This window comes from Plecotus auritus, assembly GCF_963455305.1.
Source record: "Plecotus auritus genome assembly, chromosome: 3".
Lineage (NCBI taxonomy): Eukaryota > Metazoa > Chordata > Mammalia > Chiroptera > Vespertilionidae > Plecotus > Plecotus auritus.
The window spans coordinates 151,916,397-151,928,417 of NC_137772.1; the positions used below are offsets into that span (position 1 = coordinate 151,916,397).

Here is a 12,021-nt window from a genome sequence, read left to right on the forward strand (position 1 = left end):
CTTCTGGAAGAGCTGTTGTGATTTCAGTTAGTAGAAAATCCTTTGGGTCCCTACCTGCATTTTATTTGTGAGAGAGTCCACCCCATTACCCAGTTTACTCACTAGGTTAATGTCTGCATTACAGCTATTGGAAAAGACTTCTCTTTTAAGATGGTAAATATGCCTCAAGAGTGAGGGTTACTGAACAGTTCAGATTCCTCAGAGCTAGTTTTCAGCAGTGCAGCATCTCCTGTAGCGTGGTGGTGACTCCGAATGGCTCCTAGACAACCCGCATTAGAATCACCTGGGAGTACTAAAAGGCAGTTCCCAGGCCCAGATTCAGCCCCACAGCAGCAGAATCAATAGGGGTGGAGCCTTAGCCCTTTCAACAAATTCCTCAGAAAGGCATATTGATCTAAGGTGACTGAACTGTTAAATCAAAGATTCTTTCCTATACCCAAAGATCATTACAAACAGCTCCCTACTGACAACTGTCGAATCTAAAGCTTAGGGTGACATTTTAGACTCTGCTAAACCCTGGGAACTGAGTGCTTTCTCACATCAATTCTGCACAAGTAGCAAAGCTTGTTGCATTGTCCTGGTGCATTCAGCTGGCTCAGGTAGAAAAGGAAAATTAGATTCTAGAAGGACTATTTTCATTACTTAGAAACTTAGTTCTTTACCAAAGACTCAATCCAAACTTTTCTTTTCCAGGAGTAGGGTCTGAAATTGGTCTATAATTTAATGAAATTGAACCAGCCTGATTTGTGAACACATCTTAACCTTTTCCAAAGCCTATCTTATTACATTGCTTATTTTGAAGAGCTAAAGGGTGTGTGTTATGTCTGACATCAAAAAGATAGAAACTTATTGGGAAGAAGTGAATTGAGGGTGTACCAGGTGATAGAATTCATGCTTATTTACATCATAGCCCAGAGCACTTCACAAGTTCCAGGTGGGAGAGGGGTGGGCCTTTCCTTTAAGCAGGCTAGGGAAGTTAATTGGCAATAAATGAGATCGCTTGACTTGAAGAATTATGCAGTAATTTCTGTATGTGGGAGTTTTAAAACATCTTAGTCATACACAGATTCTTTGACATACCCATCAAAAGATGGAGTCTAATTCCCATCCCTCTGAACAAAGGCTAACCTTGGTGATGCATTTTTAACTCGCAGGATCTGATGGACAAGTCTAGATAAAAAATGACAATACAGTTTCTGCTTGCTTACTTTCTCTTAGGGTGCTTACTCATAGAACTGAGCCACCATGTTTTAAGAAAGCCCAGACTACATATGGAAGCTAAATATAGGTGTTATAGTTATCACCCATCAGCATGTATCAATCAACCTATCACACATGTGAGTGAGCCTTCAGATCATTCCAGTCCTGTTTTTGAACCATCCCAGCTGACACCAAGGGGGTTAAAGTGAGCTACTCCTGTTGAGTTCTGACTAAATGCAGATCTGTGAACAAAAATACCATTTTACACCACTAAATTTGGGGTGGTTTGAAGCAGTGATAGATTACCCAGAATGTTTTATATAATAAACTTCCCTACACAGAGGCAACATTTCCCACTTACTGTTTCCCAAATTGTGTTGGAGATGCTAGTAATATCCTAGAAAAAATATTCTATGTGAAGTTGCCAGTGCCTGGTAATTTGAGACTTCTTGCTAAATTCGATATCCATTCATAATTAAAATTATTTTTAAACTGGAGTCATGGCAAAACAGCTGCTCCGAAACTGTAAACTTAGCTTCCACTGGTTTCAGGAGTGGAGAAGGGAATTTGGCTTTGGGCAGACTGTTCTGGGAAGAATTACTTTCATCATGTGGATGCAAACTGACAGGGTAGCACCCAAGTAATCCAAATGTGATATTAAAGTGCTACGTGGCAAATACATGTTTTTATTTTAAAAACTATCCATTTGGGCTGATGTGGTTCAGCTGGTTGGGCCTCATTCCGTGCACCAAAAGTGTGTGGTTTTGATTCCCAGTCAAGTGGGCTCGATCCTTGGTCGGGGGTGTGTAAGAGGCAGCCGATCAATGTTTCTCATTATTGAGGTTTCTATTTCTCTCTTTCTCCCTTCCTCTCTGAAATAAAAAGTGTATTTTTAAAAATCTCTTAAATATACTTTAAAACTTGGAGATTCATATAGTCCCAGAGGATCCTACTAACTCCATATAACCTAAGATTCTTACAGAAAACTTTATTTTCTTTATTAAAAAATAATAATTACACACACATATACACATAAAATTGTGGAGCTTTTTTTTTAGAATACCATTACCACCCTTTAACCAATTTCTAATCTTGCAACTTGAATCCTAGTTGACTCGATATAAATATATAGAATAATCTATTCACATTATAGGTACCACTACTAGTGTTTCATCAATTTCTTGAAGTGAATCAAGTGAAATAAGCAAGCACACACCTAAGAGTCAATATTTATTCTGATTAATATTTTAAAAATTTTGACAGATTTAATTTATGTGAGGAGAGCTAATTTATTAAACACTTTACAGGTTTTCCTTTCCACAGAGTAACACGGTAAGTAGCAAAATAATACTTGGCACAGTTATAAATAAAGAAAATATAAAATAAAAATATCAATAGCTTAATTATAATGATGTTGTTTTATGCCTTCTAATATTTCAAACAAATTCCTGGGAACAACAAAAATATGAAGGAAAAAAAACTCCAAAGAAAAAGTTCATGTTCAGAGCTGAGAAATGTTCCTATTTGTTAAATGTACCCAATTAAGCTGATATGAACTACTTCCCAAAGGGTCACCTTCATACACAAGTTTAGAACTGGGTTAAGCTGGTTCCATATACAGACCTATGAAATAATTAAACAGAGGGCGCAATGCTGCACAGTTGGCTCCTGACCATCTGACCATTTCTGAGTTATAGATTTCATTGGTATTATGAGATGGTTAGTACTAGTTAACATTGCTAATATTTTCCATGTAATTATATATCTAGAGGGTTTTTCTATTTAACTGAAAGACATCTCTTGCACTGAAAAGAATATTGTACCACAAAGAAAAAACATGGTAGCAACACTCTTATCCAAATTAGAAAATCACCGTAGTATTTGACTGTTAATAAAAATGTATTCAATAAAAACTGTAACCGAGTCTTCATGTGAAGTGGCTCAAAATACAAAAAATTAAAACAAATTCTAGGCTTTTATAAATAATTGTGAAATAAAAAAATTATCTAAAATTTGCCCCAATTAGTAGTCAAAACTAGCAGAGACATTTGTAAATTGACCAGTTTTTTACACTCTGACAAAAATGGCACAATGCTATTGCCACCCCACAACCATCTCTTCCCTTTTCAAAATAAAGTACATATACCAATTTTCTAATCTTAAAACACTCACAAACACACTAAGAGTAATCTTTCTGATGTGTGACTTATGGTCAAAGGAACTATATAAAAACAGTATTTGGAAATACTGAACATCAACTATATACATTTTCACTGCTCCTCTTACTAAGGCAAGGGGCGGCGGGTATATCACTAGATTGCTTTAATACCTGTAATCTGCATTTTACAGGGAATACTAATTTTACCAAGCATCAGACATGCAGTGAACTTGCAAGGTATAATGCCTATTAACAGCAATATGAAACATCACTAGAAGCTCATTAGTTATCTTTTCTTTTGGTTGGATAAAATGAAATGAGCAGCTTTAAACAACTAACACATACACAGACACAAAGAGAAAACTATTTGATAAATTATTTATATACAGATACACAATCTTTACACTGGCCTAGGATCTGTCATTAGTCTGACCACCCTTTTCCCACCCTCCCCCAGCCCATTCCCTCTCACAGGTTTCCCACAGGTTGCTCGAACCACAGTTTGCTACAGCACTTAAGAGGACTACAGCAAGTCTCACTCTGTAAACAATATTTATGGAAGCAGTGACTGTTAGCTCATTGTGAGTATGAAAATGCTGCAACAAAAATTGATCAGTGCATCACGTTTAACAATATAAGAAAATCTTTTTTGAAATCCAGATGGCATTAACAAATTTCAAAACATTCAATACTGATGAACTCAAATAAACTTGGGGATTAAATTCTTTCTGATAGGTCATATTTTTAAAACCAGAATATATCATTAGCTTTTCTTTTATTCAGATGTGCTATGTACAGAGATCATGCTCCATCTTTAGCTAAACTCCATCATTTTGTCTTTTTTTTGTAGCTCAGAATTTTAAAAGTAAATTCACTTATCTATTAGTGAGAATTTAGCATTAACTTACTCTGCATTTTCTTGAAAATACCTTAACTCTTAAAAAGTAGATTGTGTGCACATCAAATTAAATTCTAATTTATGCTTTACTGGATAGTAGGTGCTAGAATACATTCTATGAGGTGTATCATGCACTTAGTAGGGCTTTTAAGCTTGAACAAAATGGCATGACTTACTATACTCATGCAAGTGTTTTGTTATCAGACCATAAAACCTCACAGCAAGGTTACTACTAAATTATTTACTAAACCAGAAATATATCAGCACTGCAAGAGCTGATAACAATATAATATTGTTAGCACATTTTTTTTTTTGGGTGAACATTATTTTCTTGTGCCTTTGAAGACACATTAGAGAGGATCCCTAATAAAACCACATGATTTTCATCACAGTATAAACATGTACATTCTAAAACATACATAACACTAGTTTGAATCAACTTAAGACAAATTCTCATGGAATTAACTGCAATACTATTAGTAGATTGTACCATAAAATTTAGCTGTATACCATAAATTTAGTTTTAGCAAGACTCAAACATTTCTGATTAGTATCTGTCAACAGAATAAGTTCACTCTTTTTTTTGTGAAAAGTGTTATGAGAACAAAACCAAAAAGCTGAGTACGTTGTGAATTCCCACATTAAAATTCTTTTTAAGATCTTTACTCTTCCCGGAAGTGGCAGTGTGTTCTGTCCATATTTACCTTTGTTAATAAAAGTGTTGGAAAAAAAGACTGTAAAATTCACTGTTAGCCCCACATACAACATGCTCTTGTTCAAAGGATGTGGATTCGAGTGTGAGAGAGACACGGACAGACACATTTTCAGGCACCACTTAGCAATATGCTTCATAAGATAAAGACGCTGCTACACAAGCTGGTACCCAGATCCTGATATTTGGTCATATTCTATTGTATACTGCCTTGTCCAGTCCACGATAACAGGACGAAAGAGGCCACAGCATCGAAATTCAAAGAAGTCTATAATATTCCTTACACATCCATGGCTAAAAAAACCCGAAAAAGAAAAAGAGTATTAGTATAATGATTTAATATATGAGTTTAATATAATTTTGGTGGTAAATATTTTTTTTCTAAATTTAAAAACTCAGGTTACTTGCCAGAAAGAACCTGTTTTTTCAATATTTATAGCTCAATAAAATATATGTGCATTCATGTTTCTTTACAGCTTGGCCAACCCTGGTTTTTCTTTTCTCTTGTGTGCTAATTTAATGGGTTACACACTTACATTTTAAAGTTATTCAAATTTGCATTTCATTCTTGTCATGTAATTTTTTATAAAACCTTTCCTTGATTGGTGGTTCTTTGGCAAGAAGACAAACTACATCCAAAATTGAGCAAGTAAAAAACGAAATAAATAAAAATAGCATGAATTTGGTAGTGTACATAATATAACAACTTAAAAAAGGATCCAGGCAAGTTCAGGGAATTTTAGAACTTTGACAACACCTTTGGAAAAGCAGTCTGCTTCCCCTCTTACACAACTACTAGGGGCCCAGCGCACGAATTCATGCACCTTGAAAGGAACTCTGGGCTGCAAGGCTGTAGTGGGCACAGGGGCGGGTCTTGGCCCATCCTCCACGCCCCCGCCCAGCCCCTCCCACCGCGGCCCCCAGTCCCCTGTCTGCCGGCAGCCCCGCTCCTGCCGTCACTCCCATGCACTGATGGTGCCGGCCCTGCTTGCACCTGCTGATGGCGCAGAGCGATTGGGGCTGATGCCAGCAGCAGGTGCAAGCGGGGCTGGCACCGTCAGTGGGTGAGAGTGATGGCTGCCAGCCCCGATCGCCCCTCAGGAGCAGGGGGAGGTGGAAAAGCCCTCAGGGGCAATTGGAGCCGGCAGCCGCCACTCACACCCACAGATGGCGCCGAGTGATCGGGACCAGCGCTGAGTGATCAGGACTGGTGCGCCAGGTGCCAGCAGCAGGTGCGAGCAGCGGCTCTGGTGCCAGCTATGGTGCGAACAGGGCTGGAGCCAGCAGTGGGTGTGAGCAGCAGCTCCAGTGCCAGCAGCAGGTGCGAGCGGGGCCATTGCTGGCAGCAGGCGCGAGCGGTGGCTGCTGGCCCCAATAGCCCCTTAGGAGCAGAGAGAGGTGGAGAAGCCCTGAGGAGTGATTGGGGCCAGCAGCCGCCGCTTGCACCTGCTGACGGCGCCAACAGCAGGTGCGAGCAGGGCCGGCACCAGCAGCAGGTCTGAGCGACGGGCGGGACCGCAGCACGTGGGAGCAAAGAATTTTCAGTAACCACCAGAAGCTCACCCTGATGACAGCGACGATTGCCCTGCCTTGGTCTGGTGCCCCCGCTCACCTTTTCCACCATTCTGCCGTGGTTGATCCCCACCATGTTCCGTGCTCTGCCACCTGCTGCCGATGTCTGCCATGTTCCACACGCGCCCCTGGTGGTCAGCGCATGTCATAGCAACCAGTTGTTCTGCCGTTTGGTCTATTTGCATATTAGCCTTTTATTATATAGGATTATGCCTAAAGTAGAGTTCTGAAAACTACCTAATTGCCTCTCTTATTTTTGTCCTTAGTTATAGGCTTGTTTGCTTCCCAGAAGCATACAATAGTTAATAGGACTGCAAAAGCTTCCAGGTGGTAGGCAAGTAGCTTGAATAAAACTCCAAGTTTTAAATATTTCATATAATTAAGAAACTACTATTTCTTGGCATCAAACTGAATTCATTTTTAAAATGTATATATAAGGAACAGGAGTCTTTTCAATAAATGGGGTTGGAAAAACTGGATAGCACATGTAAAGAATAAACTGGACCATCTTACACCATTAACATGGAAATTAACCTAAAATGAATTAAAAAATATAAGACCTAAAACCATAAAACTCCTAGAAGCAAACAGGCAGTGAGCTCCCTGACATCAGTCTTGGCGATGAATTTTTGAATCTGACACCAAATGCAAAAGCAAAAATAAACAAGTGGGGCTACATCAAACTAAAATGCTTCTGCACATCAAAGAAAACCATCAATAAAATGAAAAGGCAACCTACTAAATAGAAAATATTTACAAATCATAGATCTGCTAAGGGATTGCTATCCAAAATATATAACAAAATCTTACGACTCAATAGCAAAAAAGCAAACAATCCGATTAAAAAATGGGCAGAAGATCTGAATAGACATTTTTCCAAAGAAGACACACAAATGGCGAAAAGGTACATGATATGAAAAGATGTTCAACATCACTACTCATCAGAGAAATGCACAAATAAGATAAACTTCACACCTTTTAGAATGACTATTATATAAAAAAAAAAGACTAACAGTAACAAGTGCTGGTGAGGAAGTGGTGAGATTGTAAATTAGCGCAGCCACTATGAAAAACAGTATGGAGTTTCCTCAAAAATGTAAAGATAGAACTACAATATGACCAAGCAATTCCACTTCTGGGTATTTATCCAAAGAAAACAAAAACACTAACTTGAAAAGATAAATGCACCTCCATGTTTATTGCAGCATTATTTACAATAGCCAAGAGGTGGAAACAACTTAGGTGTCCATTGATGGATGAGTGAATAAAAAAAAGTGATGCATACAGAGAAAAACAAATACCATATGCTATCACTTATATGTGGAATCCAAATGAACAAATGAATAAACAAACAAACAAAACCCAAGCTCATAAAAAGAGAACAGTTTGGTGGTTGCCAGAAGTAAAAGGTGGCGGGATGGTTGAAAAGTGTGAAGAGGATTCCTCAAAAGGTACAAACTTCAGTTATAAAAGAAGTAAGTCCTGGTATACTGTACAACATGGTGACTATCCTATATAATAAAGGGCTAATATGGAAATTGTCCCCTCAGGAGTTCAACCGGGAGACTGGGAATTCGATTGCTTGCCATGATGTGCTCTGACCACCAGGGGGCGGCACAAAACATGGCAGGTGACCAGCAGCGGCAGCAGGGCACTGAGGGAGCGAGGGAAGGAGGAGGTGGGGAGGTGGGAAACCTGATCAGCCCTGATCACTGTCCAGGCCTAGGGACCCTACCCATGCATGAATTTCGTGCACCGGGCCTCTAGTAGTTAATAATATTGTATTGCATATTTGAAAGTTGCTAAGAGAGTAGATCTTAAAAGTTTTCATAAGAAAAAAAAAATTTTAACTATGTACGGCAGGGGTCCTCAAACTTTTTAAACAGGGGGCCAGTTCACTGTCCCTTAGACCGTTGGAGGGCCAGACTATGGTTTAAAAAAAAAAACTATAACGAATTCCTATGCGCACTGCAGGCCCGGGACGAGTAGTCTGCTAAGCAGGACAGGCAGCAGCACCCGTCAGGCCAGATAAATGTCCTCCGCGGGCGGTAGTTTGAGGACCCCTGATGTATGGTGACAGATGTTAACTAGACTCCTGTGATTATTTTTCAATGCATACAATTATCAAATTATGTTGTACACCTAAAACTACTATAATGTTACATGCCAATTATACCTCAATTTAAAAAGATAAGACATGTGGGAATTATTGTCTCAATCAGAGGGTAAATAAAATACATAACTTGTACTGAAAAGTTGTCTTAGAGCAGTGGTCGGCAAACTCATTAGTTAACAGAGCGGCAAACCGCGGCTTGCGAGCCGCAGTTTGCCGACCACTGTCTTAGAGCATGGGAAATTTCCCTAAATATAAACTTCAATTGATTGTATTTTTAAAATCTTATTTCATTTCTCTGGATACATTCATTTTCTAATGAAAATTTATAAATTGATGGAAAGATTAAAAATCAAATACTTATGTTAATAGGTCAATAAAGTTTGAATTGTGCAATTAAGGAAAAAAAGAGTACCACAAATTTATAAACAGTTAATGTGATAAATTCTAAAGTTATGATAAACTAATTAATGCTATGTGTGGCTGAATCTAAAATTTAGTAGGATTTATAAACTATTTTACATATTTCTAAGTAAAAGAAACATTTCATATTTAATATCCTATTGCCATAAATAAATAAAACACTTCTCTTTGATGTATTCACTCGATAATTGCTGAGTTTGATTTAGTAAGGAAATTTATATGCCAAGGAAAAATATTAAATTTATAAACATGTACGTACTTAAATGGGCTTTCAATAGATGTTGTTGTGACTTTAAAGTGCTTGTATCTTCTGGCATTCATTCTTTCATTTGTAGTAATACCTAAACATGATATCTAAGAGAGAAGGAAAGAAAGCCATTAATTCTCTGAGTATTTAATGTAAATAAGTTAATGAACTCTCAAGGTCAGGATGGAGAGAAAAATGATGAAGTCTGCTTTTGGTTTTCAATTAGGAGAATATCAAGCTAGTTCACAAAATATCATTTTGACTCCATGAAAAATAGCTCATAAAATGGGGAATATATTTAAAAACAGGTTACTTGGCATTGTGCGCATGGAGAGATGGACACTATGTACACAGACCACCTCAATCAGCCCCTTTAAGAATAAGCTTTTTAAAAAATACTTAATTTAATAAAAGACAAATAAATGTTGATATTTGTTGGTAATAAAACATTATTATTAAAATGAACACAAATTTAATGGCATCATCAATCTAAGCTTATAATTATATCCAACTGGATGTATTTGAATCAGGAAAAACAGAAATAAAAAGTTCTGTCAAGAGCAGTATTCAAAGTCAAAAGTTCGTAAAATAAGAAGAGGGAGGAGAGGAGAAGAAAAATACAAAGAAAAAGTAAATTAAAATTGTATTCTTTGAAATGTAAGAGTGAGTGGAAAGAGAATATATTATCTTTTAAGCAAGAAGTGAATTTTTAGGAGTTTTCAATTAGTACACTAAAGAACAAATAATGCACTTGCACGTACCTGGTACATCTGACACATGAGTAATACAGCCACCCACATGAAATGAAAAACACTGTTCAGAAACATCCAAAACATCCAAGGTGAACATGTGGCAATTTGAGTAATATATGTCCAAAATCCATCCTTGGTATAAGTGGTCTCACAGTGGAGTCCCCAGTCTAAAATCAGAAAAGTACTCACATTTACTCAATAATCACCCAAGCACCTGTGTAGATATTTGTGGTAGGCACCACTTAAAAAACATGATCCAAGCCCTGGCCAGGTGGCTCAGTTGGTTGGAGCAATGTCCCATACACCAAAAAGGTTGCAGGTTTGATTCTCAGTCAGGTTACATGCCAAAGTTGTGGGTTTGGTCCTCAGATGGGGTGCATACAGAAGGTAACTGATTCTCTCTCTCTCTCTCTCTCTCTCTCTCTCTCTCTCTCTCTCTCTCTCTCTCTCTCAAGAAAGCACAAGCCAACACAATAAACATAACCTTGCATGAGGCTTAAAAAAAAAAAGGGCTGCCCCCCTAAAAGAAACCCAAAACAAAAAGCATGATCTAAGAGTCTAGCTTTAATTAGTGACTTTCAATGCACATTTTTCATAGTCTTAAATAATCCCATTATACATTAGTGAAAAATGTGAGTGTGTGTGTTGGGGGTTTAGGGTAAGGGTTGGGAGGTGTAGAGATTGAGAAAAAGAAAAAAACAAAACAGGAACAAATCATGGTTAACATTGTGGTGGTGATTGCGGGTGGAGGTGGGAAGGGAGGGTGGAGGTGGAAGAGGACATGAGATAAATGGCGATGGAAAAATAAAATAAAAAGTAAAATAAAAACAAAAATCACATCAGAAATGGAAAGCAAAGCAGTCAATCTTCAAAAAAAAACAAACACACCACTGTATTGTAACAATATTAAGATGTTATTTGATGGATACTATACACACATATTTGAGGACACAGCCTCCTTTTTTATTAGGGCAATAAGAGGTTATTCTTAATATCTGTGTGCGTAGGAGAACCAGGAAATCATCCTTCCAAGATTTATGTTTAAGCTGGGATCTAATACAACTTTATGCTAAGTACCACCAAGACCTGCATAGTAACTAATATATTCATCTAAACTCTTTCCAATTTATGTTTTCAATGCAATAAAACCCCACAAATTCCTCTAAGGTACTAAACCTATATGATCAAGTGAATGACAACTTATTCTTAAAAGAGTAATTTCTAATATCTTTTAATATTCTCTAGTAGGCAATAATTACCTCACTTCTCAAAATATTTCAAGTTCTCTGCAAATTTAACTTCAACTATCTTTTACCAACTGTTTGGTAAGAAAGAGCAACTAGCACAATCACAAAATCTATAAACTACTAGAGTAAAGCAAGCAAATGATGTAAAAAAGTGTATATTTAACCCAGAAGCTTTTCAAAGCCTACTAAGCCAACACATTTTTCAGGGACACACGTATTAAACAATAGTTAGTTAATTGATCATTCTGTTGCTTATACTATATGTTAAACATTATTGATAATTCTATTATCTATTTTTTCTTTATGCTACATTGCAGTGAGGTGCCCCAAACCAAAATTTTTAGTTAAAATACTTTTGTCATTTTCATATTGTTGTTAACATGGTAAGCATGAGTATGCAAACATTTGTGTTTTAAAAAGAGAAAAAACCTAGTTGTACTCACAAGAAATACAACCATAAATCATCCAGCAGATCATAAAAAGTAAGAAGAACAGGTAGCCCATAAAGTATCTATGGTTGCCTGCACCTAAAAAACAACAAAGAAGCAATTTTTTTCAGCTAAGAAAACAACTGGAAACACAGCAGGGGTGGGAAGAATTAGGGGAGAGAGGGACTGTCATGAAAGGTGTGATACAACTGAGACAATAATCACACACATTAATTATTTTAGAAAATGTTCAAGAAAATTAATGATTTCA

The 12,021-nt window shown here is 37.3% G+C and overlaps 1 protein-coding gene across 1 annotated transcript in view; it reads right to left on the bottom strand.

Moving 5' to 3' along the window:
- Positions 1-2,417: 2,417 nt before the first annotated feature.
- ZDHHC17 (zDHHC palmitoyltransferase 17) overlaps positions 2,418-12,021 on the bottom strand; it is an 83,466-nt gene continuing 73,862 nt past the window's right edge. The window contains exons 14-17 of the mRNA XM_080662462.1: positions 11,766-11,849; positions 10,085-10,242; positions 9,336-9,430; positions 2,418-5,262 (exon numbers count right to left, since the gene is read on the bottom strand). Of these exons, the coding sequence (XP_080518588.1) occupies positions 5,124-5,262; positions 9,336-9,430; positions 10,085-10,242; positions 11,766-11,849 (476 nt within the window). The 3' untranslated portion in view covers positions 2,418-5,123. The remainder of the gene's footprint in view (positions 5,263-9,335; positions 9,431-10,084; positions 10,243-11,765; positions 11,850-12,021) is intronic.